The sequence below is a fragment of the Melospiza melodia genome, chromosome 23, assembly GCF_035770615.1.
Source record: "Melospiza melodia melodia isolate bMelMel2 chromosome 23, bMelMel2.pri, whole genome shotgun sequence".
NCBI lineage: Eukaryota > Metazoa > Chordata > Aves > Passeriformes > Passerellidae > Melospiza > Melospiza melodia.
In genome coordinates this window covers 8122729-8143384 of record NC_086216.1, presented here as the reverse complement: position 1 = coordinate 8143384, position 20656 = coordinate 8122729, and the positions used below count along the sequence as shown (strand labels likewise).

Genomic DNA, 20656 nt, shown 5'->3' with positions numbered 1-20656 from the left:
TGTTGCTGTTTTGCTGTTTGGAACACCCAGGTCAGACCCTGCACCCTGTTGTTATCAGAGATACACTGACAACTCCAGAACTTTTAACATCTCTGATCCTTTGATATTTCAGAACTCACTTGGTTTCAGGGGTGCTGATTGACCTCCTTGGTGGCACGAGGGACACACAGAGAACCCCAAAGGACAACCAGCCTGCAGCTGTAACTAACAGGGATTTATTTCATTTCATTGTTTGTGGAACTCAGTTTCAATACTCCGACTGTGAAATATTAATTATATCCATGTTTCTTAAGCCCACATTATTCCCACCAAATCTCTCCTTAAATTGTCATTTTTACTGGTATAAATTGGGCCTTGAGTTTTAGAAGAGATCAACCCACCTCTACCTTTTCAAAATGGGACTCAATGACATTGAGAAGGCGCCAAATGAAGACCCTGCCAAAGCTCCCAGCACAGTCAGGAACACAAAACTCCTTCCCAACAAGTGGGACTTCCTTTAGGGATGGCCAGAGCAGCCCAGTTGGTGTCTCCAGCCCCTCTGAGATCTCCTGCAGAACTCCACGTGCAGGGAATGGATTTATCCCATGGGCTGAACTGTGCACTGCGCCAGGAAAGTGAACCTGGGGCACCCGGTGCCATCCTTGGAAGAGTTGTTCCATCCCTGGCAGTGCCCAAGGCCAGGCTGGGAGCACCTGGGACAGTGGAGGTGTCCCTGCCATGGCAGGGCTGGCACTGGATGGGCTCTAAGGTCCCTTCCCACCCCATCATTCCAGGATTTTCTGGTTCCCTGCCCTGCTCTCCCAAACCCTGCCCTTCAGCATAACTGGAATTTTTAGAATTTAGAATCACAGAATCACAGAATTTCTAGGTTGGAGGAGAGCTTTCAGATCATTGAGTCCAAGTGATGTTCTAACACCTCAACTAGATCATGGCACCAAGTGCCACATCCAGTCTTTTTTTAAACACATTGAGGGATGGAGACTCCACCACCTCCCTGGGTGGATGATTCCTGTATTTCACCACTCTTAATCACTCCAAGCACCAAGTGTCTGAGTCCAGGTAAAAGCTCAGGGACCATACCTATGGATTGACATACCTGTGTCAGTAAAGCAGTGATTCCAAAGTCTTGCTGATTTAACTGGAATTTAGAATCACAGAATCACAGAATTTCTAGGTTGGAAGAGACCTTTAAGATCATCCCCCTCAGCCTCCCATCATCACCCAGCTGTGGACCTGGAGAGGATTTTTGGCTCTCCCTAATCCCAGTTAGCTCCACAACAGCCCCAGAAGAGCTCAGCCATGTGAGTTGTCCCAGTTTCACCATCCCAAGCCCAGCTCAACTTCTACCATCCCTAAAGATCACCAAACCCACAATTTTCCTTACCCATCCATTAAACTACTGGCAAATGGACAAGTTCAGATCCTGGGGCCTTATTTAGGGTTTAACATCAAGATGTTTCCATAGGAACAACTGTCCATGCAGCCATTGTGTGGATTTTAGAGGGGTCTCTGGAGTGTAGCTGATTTTATTTTTCCCCCCACTAAAAATGGCTTTCCAACAACCAAATTCTTTTGAGTGTTCTCTGGTTTAGTTAGATAATTCATTATTTATTTTATCAGACTTGTCCTCACCTTCCAATTTCAGGAGAGGAGATGCAAAGGAGAACTGAACTCTTTTTTTAGGCTAAAATGCAGAAAAACTCAGAGCGATTGATTACCTCTATGACTTCAATATATAAGTGGCAAATACTTACCATTTTTAATGACTCAGGATAAAAGTGCATAAATCATTCAAATACATGTTCACCCTTTATAAATGCACCCTTAATATGAAGCATAACTGAACTTAAGGTGTTCTAACTACATGGAAAACCCCAGAGAACCCTTCCCCTCCTAATTCATACATTGAATCTATAAAATAAACTCAGTACCTCATGAAAAATCCGATTCATTCAAATCCCTAAGTGCCACTCACTCATCAGCTGGGTCTTTGAGACTTAGCAGTTAATCTTAGTACCTGAATATTTTAATTGAAGCAAAAAATGGAAAGAGGGGAAAGATGAGGAGGGTGAAAAAACTCCTACATGAGCTGTTTACCACAATGTAGGGAAACGTTTCTGAGGGTTTTGTTAATCAGAAAGAATCCTATACATCCTTGCACATGAATTCAGTAAGGGGTGGGGGGAAGTGAGGAGCAATTGCAGCAGTAATAATATATCTCAAAGTTATCACTACATTTTTGCATCATCTGTCTTCATTGTACAACTGGAGGAAAAAATCCAAAACAGGGTTTAATTTCTACCTCTACATACAATAAGTTACAAGTTTATTTATTTAAATAATTGTAAAACATCTTACATTTTTTAAAGAGGTTAAACTATAAGCAAATACACACATACACCAAAGTTCCATCATTCATGTCAGTTTGTCCTAGAAATTCTTTCATGCTGGTACCCTGTTTTGTTGAATTGTTTTTCTGCATAAACTAAATCGATATCTGAAAGGCTCCATAGAAAATAGAAACTTCAACTTTTTTACCCCTACAAAGTAAAACAAATTGTATCCAAAATATCAACCTTGAATCATTTTGCCAATTTCCTTTTTTCCTTTGAATATTTTACAAATCTTAGGAAGGTTTTCGTGTCTTCCAGGAAAGACTTTGCATTTCTAATTCCATTCTGCCAACTCTTGTTCATCCTGGCTCTTGCTGATTCTTCGTTCCCAATGTTTGAGGAGTTGATGTGGTTGTGTCAGAAATATGAAACAGGTAAAAGATGCAGACTTCTATCTCGTCCAATCCATAAAAAATGTTCCTTTTTTTCCCCGGGCCTGGCTTTTCCCCAAAAAAGAGCTTTTAGTGCTATTTTTTTCTTTTTAGTGGTCCATCACAATAAGTAGTTTTGTGCTGTAAAAGAAAAATGAAAAAAAAAGGAGGAAAAAAGGAAGAGGGAGGGAGAGCTGCAAAGCTGCCCCTTCCTTACATCGGGGGAATGACAAGACCAGTCATGGCTGAAAAAGAAAAGTGAAAAAGATGAAATTGTGACAAAATGTTATGGAACAAAATCTATTTGAGCCCTTCACCGTCCTGTGAGCAGTCAGGAATCACAGGAAGGGCCTGATCTGAGGTCACATTAGAGTTTTTGTGTCTGTAAATCTTTTGGTGCTGCGGTGAGATCTGTGAGGACTGACTGTGACACAGGCAATGGGCAAAGGGCTGCTCCAGGGTACAAAGGAATCAGTTTTGTCCTGTGAGGGTGGGGATGGGCTGGGATGGAATTCCCAGGGAGCTGTGGCTGCCCCTGGATCCCTGGCAGTGCCCAAGGCCAGGCTGGAGCCCCCTGGGACAGTGGGAGCTGGGGTGGCTCTGGGTGGGATTTCAGGCCCTTCCCAAACCACTCCATGGTTTTCTGATTCTGTGAAAAGCCCAGGCCCACCAGGGTTATTAAATGGATGAAAAAGGGAGAGGATTAATTCAATTCATGCGTGTGAATTGCAGAAAAACCTTCCCATTTTTGGGTTCTTATCTCTGGAGAGAAGTCCTTGGAGGTGGACATTGCTCGGAACCGTCCCCAAATTCAGACTTCTCAAGCTGAACACTCAAAACCATCCTCAAAACCCAAAACTGAGAGCAGGGTCTGTGCTCCCTACCCACTCAGCTTGGAAGGGCTGGGAGCAGGGAGAGGTGTGGAAGCAAAGGGAGCTCCCCAGTGCTTCTGACAAGATCAAACCAGGGAATTCCAAGCCCTGGGTTTGCCAGTCTGGTTCCAGTGGAAACGACCTCACTTCCTCACTGTGCTTCCCCCAGTGTCTGAGTCACTGCAGCCCTACCTGGCACCCTCCCAGAGCACTGGGCTTATTAATTATTAGTAAATTAATTATTAGTCACCCTCCTGCCTTTAATTGAAGCTCCTGTAGTCACCAGCAGCAGTTTTGGAGCTGCCTGGGACCAGTGCTGCTCCCGAGGTTTGGGGGGTAAGCTGAGTTTGGATGTATTTATATAACAAATGAGTCAGTCACTTTTTCAAAGGGGCCTCGCTGCAGTGCAGGGTCCTAGTCCTGCAAAGATTTGTGTTCACTGCAATTTGGGGAATTATTGGTGTGTTTAAAGGCCCGGCCCACTGAGAATTCATTTCACCCTTTCCTTGAGAGGGTTTAAAAAAGTGCTTTGGGCAAGTTCCTCAGCTAACACAAGTCTGTTACTGGAGCTGTGTTTTTAAACAACTGTGGATACGGTCTGTGATTTAATACAATAGGAAAATAAATATTTTCATATTTTCTTACTGACTGGGGCTAAAGTCCTTGCCAATTTTAGCAGATAGCTGAAAGGGAAAGTGAAACTCAACAGCCTGAAGTCAAACAGATACCTTTTGTAATTGCTTTGGAATTTGCTTCGTATTTTCAATCCTAAATAAAACAGGTAAACACTTTCATGCCTGTTTTTGGGATATGTGTGAGTGCATTAGAAGAGAGATTTTATGATGACGCCAAGGATGCTACTCCATTCCTTCTCCTCACCCCCAAACCCCAAAACTCATCCTGCTGGAGGTGTCCCAGAGTGACATGGAGAGCTGGCTATTGACCCCACGCCTGCCTCTCTGTCCCTAGAAAGGAAAACTTCATTTAGCCTTGGATTTGTGCCCTGCTCCAGGCTCTGCTGGGCTGGAGGAGGAGGTGAGCTCGTGCCCTCTGTGCTGGCTCCATTGTTTTGCAGAGAAAAGAAGAAAACCCCACAACTCTGTGGAAGTTGTAAAGCGTGGTCTGTTAGTTACAGCGCTGGACGCATGCGGAGATTGCTCTCCTCAAAAAAGGCATGTGTGCCTCTGAGAACTACAGGTCTCTCATCTCTCTCTCAAATACATATGCATACAGTTTCACAATAGGTTCATACATATTCATTTTTATGGCTTTTGTGTGACATTTACCTCTAGTTCCTTTTTATCAGAAAGAATTCCGGGGTCAGGCTGACTTGCCCTTACAGCAATCCCTGTCTCTCTCTTTCATCTTCTGTCTCCCCCCCTTTATCTCTGTCCTTCACTGAGCTTAGGCCTTGCAGTCTGGCTAAATAACTATGGGTTCTAACCACAGACTCAACTCAAAAATGTACACTTCACCTAAATTAAAATGGATTTCTGAAAAAAATAGAAAATTCTGGAAAATTTTCACTTTGCTTCACCATCCCACAGGTGTCCCAGGGGAGCAGATCCTCGTGCCCTGCTCCGGGCAGAATCACCCAGGCTGCCTGCAGGAGTTTAGAGGGTTTGTCTGAGGTGTCCTGCCTGGGTCTTTGCCTGAAGCAAGTAAAGGAGCACCTGCACAGACAGTGCCTGGCTTGTCCCCATCCAGGACAACCTTTCCTGGCTGTGGGATGTCTGGGCACAGGGGCTGCACCCCTGGAGCAGCTGAGCACAGCCTAATTTCAGCCATTCAGGAGCTGGTGCCAGTGTAGCTTCAGCTCTGCTCCCAAGAGAAACAGTCCATAATGGCATAAAAGCTGTTTTGTGATGCTATTTTTATTGACAGTATTTTTGCTTTTTTTAATCAAGGAAAATTTCCAGCAAAGCAAAGCAAAGCTAAAACCTGAGTTTCTGCCATGTCTCTTCAAAGATATTTTGAGAAAACTTGTAGATGCATCATTTTGGGAAGTTGCTTCGCTTTAAATGAAAGCCCATTTTTTACTGTAGGATTAGAGATATTAATAATAAATAATGTATGTATTGGAATGGACAGGTTTCCAGAGAAGCTGTGGCTTCTCCATCCCTGGAAGTGTCCAAGGCCAGGTTGGATGGGGCTTGGAGCAGCCTGGGACAGTGGAAGGTGTCCTTGCCCTGGCAGGGAGTGGGACTGGATGGGTTTTGATGTCCCTCCCAAATGATCCTGGGATTTTGTGATTCCACAATCTGATATAGCAAATTCTCTGACACAGAAAATACAAGCAAAGCCTGATATGTGTCACTGGCATTTCATTCTCAGCCTCACCTCCTCCTGCAACAAAGAATGAGTTGGTGCAGGAATATTGGCTGGAATTCTCACCTGGTTTTCCCCAGCTCATCTCTCAGCTTCTCTCTCTTTTCACATACCCTGCTCTGCCCATTTCCACCCCACCTCCACTCCCCGTTGGGGCTGCACTGTCAAAAGCCTATTCCCAGCCTGGATCGCTTTTTATTGAATGTTTGGGAGGTTTGGATTAAGGTCTTACACTGCTAGCAAAGCTGTAATTATTTTTGCCTGTATTACTATATATTGAATCGATGTAACTTTTCAATAAAGGTGGTTCAATGCAGGACACTCCCTGATGAGTTGGGAATATAGCAACCACCAGTCATTATCCCAGAGGGTCTTTTTTTTTTCTCTTGGAGGGAAATGGAAAAAGAATTAGAGATGAGCCTTATTGTATTAACCTTGACAGCTTGCAATTATCAACTGAAACACTTGATTAAAATTGTCACAAGGTTGGGGAATTTTTTTATAAATAAATAATCAAAGATGGGTAGCACCCAGATGATCTGGTGATAGGCACCTTTAATGGGTGTAATTAATAATGATCACAAGCCTGGTGAGTACAAGTGGCCTTTGGAAAACTGTCTTGGAGTGGAAAAGGACTCGCTGCAATTCAAACGTGAGAACTGGGAAGGGAATTAGTGCTGAACTCCAGGATCATGGAATGGTTTGGGTTAGGAGGGACATTACAGCAGCTCTCATCCAGCCCCTGCCATGCAGGAACACCTCCCACTGTCCCAGGCTGCTCCAGCCTGGCCTTGGGCATTCCCAGGGATGGGGCAGCCACAGCTGCTCTGGGAATTCCACCCAAGCTCCTTCCCTCCCTCACAGGGAGCAAATCCTCCTAAAATACAGTCATGGGGAAAAAACACTCCCTGTAAACTGCTGGAATAATGGGAATGCAAATCTGAGGATGAAGATTGCACAACTGCTCCTGCTTAGATTGGTTTTAATCCAGGCTTAAATACTGATGTGGTTAATGTTTATGGAAGCTCTAATCTAGATTTTCATTGCTGCCTGTAAGGAGAGTGGCATGCTCTGAGGGGCTGGTGAAGGAGATGAAGATGAAGAAGAAGATGAAGAAGAAGAAGAAGATGATGAAGGAGAAGGAGAAGGAGGAGGAGGAGGAGGAGGAGGAGGAGGAGGAGGAGGAGGAGGAGAAGATGACAAAGAAGAAAAAGAAGAAGACAAAGAAGATAGAAGGAGATAGAGAAAGAGAAGAAGACTATCATCCTCTAAATGTAGATATATAATTCTATAATATATCTATTATTATGATATATGGAGGAGATGTTTTCCACATGTTATGGGTGGTGAAATTCAGCGTTAATGGGCTTTGGAAAGGGGCCTGCACATATTCACTGCTTGCCCTGTGCTTTTGCTATTCTCTCTCCAGCAGCATTTTTGGATACCTAAGTTTGATAAATAAGTAAATAAATCCTAAATTCCATGCCCAGCACACCTATCCCTGGTTTCCAGCCCCAGGGGGGGCATGGCAGAGGGCATTATCCATCTCCCACTGCCTCAGTCCAGGCAAGAAGCCTCTTTGGGAGCCTCCTGTTGACTTTTTGGCCACATCTGTCTGTCAGCACTGTGGGAACGTTAATTTGGATATCAGGCTGTGTGTACCTGGATCTTTTCCAAAGCATGTGCTCCCCAGCTTGCATCAATTTAAATATTTCAGTTGGAATTTGCATCCATGGCTGAAAGAGTTCAATAGTTACCAAGACCTGGTGTAACAAACCTTGTTTCTGCTTGCTGTGTCACTGAGCAGTCCTGCTTTATTGGATACTTAAATTTATGAGTATAATTATGTTTGTGTTGATGTACAGGTAGAAATCCCACAAAGAAAGGGATGTCGTTAATAAAGTCTGTATCTATTTATCTCTGATTTTGCTAATTCAGCAATTATTCACAACCTTAACTCATAGATTAATCCTGACCAGCTCAGGACTGGACTTTGGTGAGGAGAAATGGATGGATGTCAGGTTTTAGCTTTGAGATTTTGTTATATTTAATATTAAAGCTCAATTTTTAGAATCTCTCATTGATTACTGATTTATAGACTGGATAAAATACGTTGTGAACACCAAATGGCATGGATGGCACCAGCTGATCTCCAGTACTTTATTTCTTTATAGGTTGAAAGAGAGATAAACTCTTTCTAAGCAGAGCATTGAGTGTTACCTTAAGGAAAATTATTAATTTAAATATTTCAGTAATTTCTTAATCTGTCCTTTTTCTGTCTCCCAGAAGCAGCCTGAGTGGTTTTCTCTCTGATCTGTGTTTAGCACCACCTCAGGTAACTCCTTAGTATTTAGGCTTAATATTTAGGCCTTCTTTACATAACAGTTAGACAAGTTTAAAGCAGACTTAAATCTGTGCATTCACATGGTGAGATCAATGGATCTAGCCATTCATGAGAAGAAAATTACCTTAGGAAAGAGTGGATTTTCTTGTAATTGAGGCAGGGGAAGAAGCTGTTCCAGAATTCCCTGAGTTAGCTCTTAAAAATGTTACTGTTTTTGTTCAGCACACTTAGAATTTCCTTATTACACACAATAATCACACTTTCTGCAAGTTCCTGTGGCCCAGCTAAGGGTTTCTATCACACCCAGCCAAACAGGTGCTGTTTGTGGGGCTCATTTGGAATTACCACTGGCTCTTGGCACGGCTCAGTTCCCAGAGCTGTGTTTCCTAGGCTATCTCCAGTGAAGTCTGAAGGAGCCAGATGACTTCCCAGGCCCAATAAAGGCATTTTTTATGGAGACTTGGAGCATATTTATGTGCTGCACACACCCCCCCCAGCCTGTTAAAAGCAAGAATTCGGTACAGGTTTCCATTCTTATCTTACTGCTTACATTTGTTTCACAGATCACCTTTAAAAGGGCTGTAAATGGGCTGTGGGGCTCAATTCCCGGGCTGAGCCTAAACCTTGCAGCAGGTTTGTGTTCTGGACAGAGCTGGGGATTAACTCTGCTCTGTTTAACAGCTCCCCCAAGCCTGAGGAGAAGTCATTCCCCACAAAAGAGCTGATATTCCCCTATATTCCAGGGAAAGGTGTCCCTGCCTGTGCTGGGGGTTGGAACTGGATCTTTAAGGTCCTTTCCCAGCCCAAACCATTCTGGGGTTGAAACTCATTGGGTCAGAACCTTCCTGTGAAAATCAGTGCCTGGCCCTTGCTCTAAAGCCAAAAGTTTGGATTGATCCTCTAATACAGCTGGGCTGGGGCAGGTTTTCACTCCTGAGCCCTGTGGTAGCCACGTGATGGCACTCAGGGTGGCACCTGGTGGCACTCAGTGGTGCCTGGTGGCACTCAGGGTGGTGCCTGGTGGCACTCAGTGGTGGCTGGTGGCACTCGGTGGTGGCTGGTGGCACTTGGGTGGTTTTCCCAATGGAAACTTTGGTGTGAATGAACAGGAGCACATCCCACTGTGATGGGAATGAACAGGAGCACATCCCACTGTGGTGGGAATGAGCAGGAGCCCATCCCACTTTGGTATGAATGAGCAGGAGCCCATCCCACTTTGGTATGAGTGAACAGGAGCCCATTCCACTTTGGGACTTTGGGATAAGTGAACAGGAGCCCATCCCACTTTGGGATGAGTGAACAGGAGCCCATCCCACTTTGGGATGAGTGAACAGGAGCCCACCCCACTGATGGGAATGAGCAGGAGCCCATCCCACTGTGGTGGGAATGAACAGGAGCCCATCCCACTTTGGGATGAGTGAACAGGAGCCCACCCCACTGATGGGAATGAGCAGGAGCCCATCCCACTTTGGTATGGGTGAACAGGAGCACATCCCACTTTGGTATGAGTGAACAGGAGCCCATCCCACTTTGGGATGAGTGAACAGGAGCTCACCCCACTGATGGGAATGAGCAGGAGCACATCCCACTGTGGTGGGAATGAACAGGAGCCCATCCCACTTTGGGATGGGTGAACAGGAGCCCAACTCACTTTGGTATGAGTGAACAGGAGCCCATCCCACTTTGGTATGAGTGAACAGGAGCACATCCCACTTTGGTATGGGTGAACAGGAGCCCATCCCACTGATGGGAATGAACAGGAGCCCATCCCATTTTGGTATGAGTGAACAGGAGCCCATCCCACTGTGGTATGGGTGAACAGGAGCACATCCCACTGTGGTATGGGTGAACAGGAGCGCTTTGCTCACCTCTGAAGCCGTTCCCGTTGCCGCTGGAGCAGGCAGGGGAGGGGGAGCCCTGGGGTCTGATGACAGGAGCAAAGGCACTCTTCTGTTTGACTGCAGGGAACACCGAGGAGGAGAACGGGAGGATGGAAGAAGTGCTGGAGGAGCCGACTGTTGGACTTGAAGACATCACTGCCAAAGGGAGGAAAGGAATTTCTTGTCAGAAAATCGGTAAAACTGTTTCAAGAATCCATTGTGTGATTCCGTGTTTTACCCCTCAAAGGAGGTCACATTCTCTCAGTGAGTAAAATTAGAGTAAGTCTGAAGTAGAGAGGGACTTAAACTGAATAGTTCAGAAAAAACAGTGCTTAATTATTTCAAAATTAGGGATGAGGGTGCCAGAAAATCAAAAATCTTCAAGGGAAAAACAGTCAATAGGAACTGTAATGTCCTGTCCACTCAGTGTCCTTGGAATTTGGAAAGGTTGGCAAATCCCGAGTCTTCTCCAGTTTTTAAAAAATTAATTTTCCTTGGTTTCAAGCTGCTGCTTAGATTTTATTCTAAATTGGCTACTTTTTAAGGAAGTGCCTTGCAATAAAAGAGCCCCTTTCTATGTCCAATAACTTGTCCAGGAACTGTTTGCTGAGCTTCCAGAACAATATCAGCCATTCCTCAGCAAAAGGAGGAATAAATAACAATATTTCCTGTGAATTCCCAGGTCTCTTGGTAGTATTAGTTTGAAAGCACAGTAACACAAGAGAGACCTGGTCCTTTCCTTATGGAAAGCTCCAGAAGAGGGGATAATAATAATAATAATAATAATAATAATAATAATAATAATAATAATAATTATTATTATTATTATTATTATTATTATTATTATTATTATTATTATTATTATTATTATTATTATTATTATTATTATTATTATTATTATTATTATTATTATTAGAAGAAGAAGAAGAAGAAGAAGAAGAAGAAGAAGAAGAAGAAGAAGAAGAAGAAGAAGAAGAAGAAAAGAAGAAGAAGAAGAAGAAGAAGAAGAAGAAGAAGAAGAAGAAGAAGAAAAAGAAGTTTAGCTCTTCATCCTGTTTATATAAATATACATATATAACATATATATAATTATTTACTTACACCATAGCTGGTGGTGTATACATTTTTTGTTGTTGTTGTTTTTGGCACATTCCCTAGACAAAGGGTTATCAAGGTATGGAAGGAAAAGTGGCTGTTCATAGTAAAACAAGCAGAAATTGAGAGATTAATTCTATTATATGTTATATTTCTGGTTATGAAGTTAATATGGTTTCACAGGAAATTAATCCCCAATTCAGCTCTCAGGTATTGATAATGCTTTCAAACTCATCAAGATTATTTCAGAGTGTTTTTTACCCAGGATTTGCCAAGTCTCTGTGCTAAAAGCAGTGGCTACTCCCTTAATAAAGCTGCAAATTGCACCTCATTTCCCACAGTGGCTTCGCCACTCAGGAATCTGAATAAGGATAAAAAAAAGGAGGAAAATAAAATTCAACGCTCAGAAAATGGGAGCTTTTTCTCATTGGGACCTAAGACACCCAACTCCAAAGAGAGCATTTGGCTGCATGTGCCCTGATCCATTTGGGGTTTCTGTGGCAGAGGGGGTCCCTTTGACTGTGTGCCCTGCTCCCCCTGGGGTCTCTGGGTCATTGGGGGTCCCTTTGGCTGTGTTCCCTGCTCCTTTTGGGGTCTCTGGGTCATTGGGGGTCCCTTTGGCTGTGGGTTCTGGTCCCTTTGGCATCTCTAGGTCATTTGGGTTCCCTTTGGCTGTGGGTTCTGGTCCCTTTGGGGTCTCTGGGTCATTTGGGTTCCCTTTGGCTGGCTTCCCTGCTCCTTTTGGGGTCTCTGGGTCATTTGGGGTCCCTTTGGCTGTGTGTTCTGGTCCCTTTGGGGTCTCTGGGTCATTTGGGTTCCCTTTGGCTGTGTGCCCTGATCCCTTTGGGGTCTCTGGGTCATTGGGGGTCCCTTTGGCTGTGTGTTCTGGTCCCTTTGGGGTCTCTGGGTCATTGGGGGTCCCTTTGGCTGTGTTCCCTGCTCCTTTTGGCGTCTCTGGGTCATTGGGGGTCCCTTTGGCTGTGGGTTCTGGTCCCTTTGGCATCTCTGGGTCATTGGGGGTCCCTTTGGCTGTGGGTTCTGGTCCCTTTGGGGTCTCTGGGTCATTTGGGTTCCCTTTGGCTGCGTTCCCTGCTCCTTTTGGGGTCTCTGGGTCATTGGGGGTCCCTTTGGCTGTGTGTTCTGGTCCCTTTGGGGTCTCTGGGTCATTTGGGGTCCCTTTGGCTGCGTTCCCTGCTCCTTTTGGGGTCTGTGGGTCATTGGGGGTCCCTTTGGCTGTGTTCCCTGCTCCTTTTGGGGTCTCTGGGTCATTGGGGGTCCCTTTGGCTGTGTTCCCTGCTCCCCCTGGGGTCTCTGGGTCATTGGGTGTCCCTTTGGCTGCGTTCCCTGCTCCTTTTGGGGTCTCTGGGGGTCCCTTTGGCTGCGTTCCCTGCTCCTTTTGGGGTCTCTGGGTCATTGGGGGTCTCTTTGGCTGTGGGTTCTGGTCCCTTTGGCATCTCTGGGTCATTTGGGTTCCCTTTGGCTGTGGGTTCTGGTCCCTTTGGGGTCTCTGAGTCATTTGGGTTCCCTTTGGCTGTGTGCCCTGATCCCTTTGGGGTCTCTGGGTCATTGGGGGTCCCTTTGGCTGTGTTCCCTGCTCCTTTTGGGGTCTCTGGGTCATTGGGGGCCCCTTTGGCTGCGTTCCCTGCTCCCCCTGGGGTCTCTGGGGCAGGGCACCCCTTTCCGGGTGCCGGGGCCGTACATCCGTAGGGCGAGCCGCTCGGGGAGCCGTTGATGAAGCCGGGCGAGCCGGGCACGCCCAGGTTGCCCATGGGCACGTTGCTGTAGCCGTTCATGCTGCTGCTGGACGTGCTGTAGCTGGACTGCTGCGGGGTGGAGCTGGACGAGTAGCCCCGGGGGGAGATGCTGCTGGTGTTACGGATGTAACCTGTAAATAAAGCACGTTTCAGAACGCCTGAGCGGCTTAAAGCTCCCTCCTGCACACCCCCTGCTTTCACAGATGCCATTGAAACCCAGATTATTTAAAAGGTTCAGGCAACACAATAAATTCAGTGGTTTTTCCTGGTGTAACCTGGAAATGAAGCATGTTTCAGAACCCCTCCGTGGCTTAAAACTCCCTCCTGCACATCCGCCGCTTTAATAGATGCCATTGAAACCCAGATTATTTAAAAGGTTTTGGCAACACCAATAAATTCAGTGGTTTTTCCAGCAGTTAAGGTTCTGAACCAACTTTTTGAAGTGATCCAATGTACATTTTCCCAATCAAATTTGATTTATTAATTTATTCAAAACCTGGACCACAGTGTATGTGCTTATATTTACCTGGGGTAGAATTTATAATATATGGGATTTTCTACCATTGAATGGGAGAGGTTTTACTCTTCAAATTATTGTTGAATTGTTAAATTACAGATAAATTGCAGATAGAGCAAGTACATTACTAAGGGGAAATGATAACCTGTATAAAGTTTGTAGTTTAATTTTTAATTTCCTCTAAGTGGGAGAAAGAATAAACTGGATAAGAAAAACCCACTTTTGTTGTATTACAAAATGCTATCAAATATTTGAGAGACAAAATCTAGCCTTTTTTTACTCCAAAAAGAGAGCTTAAAATGATAGCTACCAGCATAAAAGGACAAAATCAGTATTCCAGCTGTATAAAGGGTCTTTCCATAGAAAAAGCTTTCATTAAAGAGATTGATACAATAATTACATTAAGAGTAGTCACTGTTTAGATATAATATTTAGGTATATCAAGTCAGGTAATTTCTGCTCATTTACATTAAGAGGTTCTAATTCAGGGCTGGTAAGACCTTGAAAAAAATGAGCAAAATTATCTTCATGATGCATTTTAACTGGACAGATAGAAAATTAACTTTAAACGACCTGAGTTTGCTGCCTTAGAGTGTTGAACACAGCCAATTATTAAGATCAACCACAGACCGTGTGTGATAAAATCAAAACGCTCAGGATGCAGAAAAGTTGATAATTCTTTCAATGAAAGTTCTTTCAAGAAAATTCTTTCAGTGTTGATACATTGTTTTATGGGTTGTTTTCCTCACAATCAATAGTGTATCTGGACTAAGTGTAATACATACAACATGTGAATGTTGGTAAAATTAATACTGAAGCAGCTACCTTAAAAACAAAAAAAAGAGGATCATTTCCCACCTCTGTGTGAGGTTTTTTTCCAGCTGCTGCCATTGCTATTTGTGAAAACAGAGATATAATAAAAAAATTGATATTTTAAGGGGGACAGGGAGGGAATTCAGGGGCAAGTTGGTTTTGAAAGTAATCAAAAATTATTTCAAATAAGACACAGGGGCAGTACCACCCTTTGGGATGCCCAGTGTGGGAATCTATAAAATCAGAGGGTTTTGGGAAAGCTTCTTTTTAGGTGAACCAAGAGGGGGAATTGTGGGAATCCATAAAATCAGAGGGTTTTGGGAAAGCTGCAAAAGGCAGGCCTCAGAGACAGCAGAACTGTGATTGGAGCTAAGCAGTATCCATAAGATTGGTCAGCAGAAAAATTATGTAAAAAGTAGAAAAGTAAAGACAAATAGAACAACGGTCTGGGTACTAACACTTGTCTAGACTTACTCCCTAAGCTACAGAAAAGTTTATCTGGTGAGGTTTTAGGAAGTTCTAAGCTTAAAAATGGAGCTCTTTGCATTGTACCTTAAGTCTTACAATGCACAGAGAAGCAAGCATTGTTTTGACCACAGGTATCTGTGTTTATAGTGGTTGATAGAACTACTGTCAATGTGCTTTTGCTTTGTGTGATTGGCCAAAAAGCTTTTAAAGTGAGTTTTAGCATCAAGTTCTTTGTCTGCTGCCTGGGATGTGAGCTGCTGGCATCTTCCCATTGTCATAACCATGGAATGAGGCTGATGCTGGAAAATAAAACGGCTCAAGAGGCGTCCCACAGCAGCCCCATCCTGCTGGGGATCTGTGCACAGACCCCCAGCCAGCAATGCCCAGAGTTAAAGGCACCACTGGGCACAGGGAGAGGTTGGCAATCAGATCTGGGAAAAGAGATTGGGAAGGAGAGGTTGGAAATCAGATCCGGGAAAAGCGATTGGGAAGGAGACTGGGCTGGGGTTTCCAGCTCCAGGAACGCTCCGGGGCTCACCCTGGTTGTTGCCCTGCGCTGACTCGGAGATGCTGACGCCCAGCTGGCTGCCGTAGGAGTTGATGCCCATCATGGAGCTGTGGGCAGGGGAGCTGGGCAGCGCGGGGATCTGCGCGGGGTTGCGGGGCACGCTGTACAGCGCCTCGGCGATGTCGGCCGCGCGCTTCAGGATCAGCTCCTGCAAGGAAACAGCGGGGCACGGCTCAGGCAGGAACGGGGCAACGGGAACCCCCGGGAACCTCCTGGGAACCCCCGGGAACCTCCTGGGAACCCCCGGGAACCTCCTGGGAACTTCCCAGGAACCCCCCAGGAACCCCCCAGGAACCCCTTAGGAACCTCCCAGGAACCCCCCAGGAACCCCTCAGGAACCCCTCAGGAACCCCTCAGGAACCTCTTGGGAACCTCCTGGGAACCCCTCGGGAACCCCCCAGGAACCTCCTGGGAACCCCCTGGGAACCTCCTGGGAACTTCCCAGGAACCCCCCAGGAACCACCCAGGAACCCCTCAGGAACCTCTTGGGAACCTCCTGGAAACCCCTCGGGAACCCCCCAGGAACCCCTCAGGAACCCCTCAGGAACCTCCTGGGAACCCCTCGGGAACCCCACAGGAACCTCCTGGGAACCCTCCAGGAACCCTCCAGGAACCCCCCAGGAACCCCTCAGGAACCCCTCAGGAACCCCCCAGGAACCGCTCAGGAACTCCCCAGGAACCCCTCAGGAATCCCTCAGGAACCCCCCAGGAACCCCACAGGAACCTCAAGGGAACCCCCTGGGAACCTCCTGGGAACTTCCCAGGAACCCCCAGGTCCCCCCCGGGGCCGGCTGCACCCCCACCCCCGGCAGCCTGACCTGGTTGTTGTGGGGCGTCCCATACAGGGCCTCGACCAGGTCAGCAGCTCTTTTCAGCAGCATCTCCTGTGGGGGCACAGGGAAAGAGGTGTTGTAAAGGCAAGCTCTGGTCAATAAAATGAAGTAAAATAAATATATAATAAATAAAGAAAATTAAAAAAAAATTAAATATATAATAAATGAAATAAAAATATATAAATAAAAGAACAATAAAAATAAGTATATAACAAATAAAAATTACAATTATTAAATAAAAGTATATAAATAACAATAAAAATAAATAAGAAAATAAAAATAAATACAAAACGCAATTAATTAAATTAATATGCAATGAATAAAATGCAAACAAATAACTAATTGCAATAAACACAATAAAATGGTAAAATAAAATGGAACGGGAAAATAAATAAAATAGTAAATTAAATAAGACAGAATAGACTAGCCTAAAATAAATAAATACAATAAATAGACGAATGGAATGGAATGGAATGGAATAGAATAGAATAGAATAGAATAGAATAGAATAGAATAGAATAGAATAGAATAGAATAGAATAGAATAGAATAGAATAGAATAGAATAGAATAGAATAGAATAGAATAGAATAGAATAGAATAGATAAATAACTAAACCACGAGCAAGTATTCTCTCAAGTGACTCCAGTATTTGCGTGTGGTTACTCTGAAGCCCGGGTGCGTTCAGGTGCTGTGTTCAGGTGTTATTTGCCAGGTCCCTGAGGGATTTAAGCCCTCCCAGCGGGTCAGAGCAGCCCCCCAAAGCACGAGTCCCTTCGGGGCCAGCGGGAGCCGATCCCTGGCGCGGCCGTGCCGAGCGCGGGGCTGCTCCGTGACCCGGAGCTCTCCAGAGTCCTGAACCCGCTGCACCTCAGCAGCGCCAGAAACGGAGACAAACCCCAGACCAGCCCGCTCCCCCGGGGACTTCAATGGATACCTTGGCATGGACACGTGAACGTGTGTGGGATTCAGTGCATCCCTTTGCATGGACTCACAAACATGTGTGGGATTCAGTGCATCCCTTTACATGGACTCATGAACGTGTGCAGGATTCAGTGCATCCCTTTACATGGACTCACAAATGTGTGTAGGATTCAGTGCATCCCTTTACATGGACTCACAAACATGTGTGGGATTCAGTGCATCCCTTTACATGGACTCATGGATGTGTGTAGGATTCAGTGCATCCCTTTGCATGGACTCACAAACGTGTGCAGGATTCAGTGCATCCCTTTGCATGGACACATGAACGTGTGTGGGATTCAGTGCATCCCTTTGCATGGACTCACAACATGTGTAGGGTTCAGTGCATCCCTTTGCATGGACTCATGGATGTGTGTAGGATTCAGCACATCCCTTCACATGGACCCACAAACGTGTGTAGGATTCAGTGCATCCCTTTGCATGGACTCACAAACATGTGTAGGGTTCAGTGCATCCCTTTACATGGATTCATTAATATGTGTAGGATTCAGTGCATCCCTTGCATGGACACATGAACATGTTTAGGATTCATTGCATCCCTTCACATGGACACACAAACGTGTGTGGGATTCAGCACATCCCTTTGCGTGGACTCACAAACGTGTGTAGAATTCAGCACATCCCTTCACATGGACCCACAAACGTGTGTAGGGTTCAGTGCATCCCTTTGCATGGACACACAAACGTGTGTAGGATTCAGCACATCCCTTTACATGGACTCATAAACATGTGTAGGATTCAGTGCATCCCTTTGCATGGACACATGAACGTGTGTAGGATTCAGTGCATCCCTTTGCATGGACACACAAACGTGCAGGATTCAGCACATCCCTTTGCATGGACTCATGGATGTGTGTAGGGTTCAGCGCATCCCTTCACATGGACCCACAAACGTGTGTGGGATTCAGTGCATCCCTTGCATGGACACATGAACATGTTTAGGATTCATTGCATCCCTTTGCAGGGACACACAAACGTGTAGGATTCAGCACATCCCTTTACATGGACTCATAAACGTGTGTAGGATTCAGTGCATCCCTTGCATGTACACATGAACATGTTTAGGATTCATTGCATCCCTTCACATGGACACACAAACGTGTGTAGGGTTCAGTGCATCCCTTTGCATGGACACAGCCTTTGGGCTCAGGGATGTGCCACCAGGGATAGGGCAGAGCACAAGGACAATGAACGGGGAACGTTCACTGAATTCAGTTTAGCAGCAAAATTACACAGAAACCGTTTGAACTCTAACATATAAAAATCACTGTGGGTTCTACCCAGTCCCATTCTTGCCAGTTTTACAACTAATTGGTGAATTCTGATGTGATTGTAATTTAAGATGGAATTGTGTTTCTTTTATGAATTAGAAGTGAAAAAACACATTTGGTGGGCTAAATGAAATGCTTAAAATTATTTTACCTTAGCTAATCTTTCGGGGTCCCCAGGATGTCTTGGGATGACCTTCTGCAGTCTTTGGAAGCCGTAATCTATGGTAGGTTCATTTAAAGCTGGAAGGAAAACATCAAACCCCACCACATTATATCACTGTATCTAAACATGTATTTTTATAAGGTTCTGTCTCAACAGGGCAACAAAGAAATCATGACTTCTGCACTTAAAACTGCTCCTACCTCCCTGGCTGCCTTCTCATCCTCTATCAAGGGCTGAATGAATAATTTGCAGGATGCAGCAGCATTGTCACAAAATACGCCTTTAAAGATTAATGTTTCACTCTGGACAAAACCATGACAGCAATAAAGCAAATTATGAGACAAATACACACTAGAACAGGTCTTCTCCTGCTGGTTGCAGAGCCAGAAATCAGACAGCCCTGTTTGCTCCTCTAATAAACACATTCCACACACGCCCCCGATGTTCTGCAGTCCTGAAGTAGGGCACAGCTATTCATTAGACACATTCCCTTCCCCACTTGTGTGTTCTGCATACGCTGCCACTTCCCTGTAATGATCTTAATCTCTGGTGGATAAACCAGGATATTTTGACCCAGATCCTCAGTTAGCAATAGCTGGCAGAGCCCTACTGGCATCGCTGATGATTTCAGAAAACTTCAGACACTTTCATAGTCTCTGCTAGGAAACAGCAGCAATAATACTGGGATTTCTGATTGTTCAAACTCCAGTTTAAATTGATGCAGAACCCAAAAGTCAGCTTGCAGCATTCTGTGTGCTCAGGCTCTGCCTCCAACACCTCAGCAGTGCCGCTGAGCACCAGCACAGTTACAGGGATGATTTTCTTTGAATTCCCTCATTCTTCAGAATGCACATTTAGTACAAATGACACATTCATGCTGAGGATTCTGTGAAGAATTCCATGACACATTTAATAAGTAACATATGTAAGTCCTTTAGCACTACCCTCAGTCAGTGCTGGCTTAGACCTTCCTGTACCATTTGTGGTTCTTTTGGGAGGGGAAAAAAATCCTTTTTAAAAATAACTGGCACTGGCACAGCTGAAAACTCCTGATTACAAGAGATGCTGATGGTTCTTACTGAATGATCCAAAGTATCCTGAGCACCTCACAGGAGAACACAGGAGCCCCAGAAGAGACAGACTTTTACACTGATCCAGGTTCCCTGTTTATCCCTGTTCCCTGTTTGTCCCTGTCTGCCTTTGGTGTAACTTCATGAAGGTAAAAGGTCACATTCTCCACTGAGATACATTTTATATTTACTTTTTATTAAATAATTATGGCATGGCATGAAGTTTAAATATTACAGGAGATAATCAAGTGGGAATTGAGCAGAGAAAACCCAGACCTGAGAATTTAGTCTTGGCTATACTTAGAATGTCTTTGCTCTCCACTGGGAGCCATTCTGGTTTGCTCAAGGAGTTTAATAATACACATTTCAACAGCCACAGAATCTACATCCCATTTGGGAAGATGAGTTTTTGGGGGGTGGGCTATTTTGCCAATAATCCTGAGAATTAGAGGCCAATTCTCTCATCATTATGTGGCATTTCTCTTCTTGATCACAAATCTATTCATTTAAGTGATATAGCTAAAGCTAAAGAAATACATAGAAATTCAAACATGTGAAATATACAGGGATTCAAATATATATAAAGTTACTAAAAATAGCTAGTGGGAATATGCAAAATGCTAATTCAGGAAGAAGAAGCTGGCTATTATTCAACAAACATTTTTCCAATGGATTGACATGGACAGTTCCATCCTGACAGATCAACAGCAGCAAATCATTTCCCAACAATGCTGAATTGTTCACAGGGCTCAGCCATCCTGAATCAATGTGTACATTATGTCTTTCAGCACAAAGGTTTTCTGTACAGCCTGCAACAAAATTGCCCACTACTGGTTTTACTCATTAATGGAACAACAATATCTCTGTTGTGAAATCCTGTGAAAAACCAGTACCAAGTATTTGGAGGAGTAAATTGCACCTTCCCAAGTGGAGG

At 44.7% G+C, this 20656-nt stretch overlaps 1 protein-coding gene across 2 annotated transcripts in view; it reads right to left on the bottom strand.

The window, feature by feature from the left end:
• Positions 1-686: 686 nt before the first annotated feature.
• EBF2 (EBF transcription factor 2) overlaps positions 687-20656 on the bottom strand; it is a 132550-nt gene continuing 112580 nt past the window's right edge. The window contains exons 11-16 of one of the 2 annotated variants that reach the window (XM_063175219.1): positions 18641-18729; positions 16222-16287; positions 15374-15551; positions 12983-13168; positions 10177-10344; positions 687-3009 (exon numbers count right to left, since the gene is read on the bottom strand). In XM_063175219.1, coding sequence (XP_063031289.1) covers positions 2978-3009; positions 10177-10344; positions 12983-13168; positions 15374-15551; positions 16222-16287; positions 18641-18729 — 719 coding nt within the window. In that variant the 3' untranslated portion in view covers positions 687-2977. The remainder of the gene's footprint in view (positions 3010-10176; positions 10345-12982; positions 13169-15373; positions 15552-16221; positions 16288-18640; positions 18730-20656) is intronic. The other variant, XM_063175220.1, reaches the window with a different exon arrangement.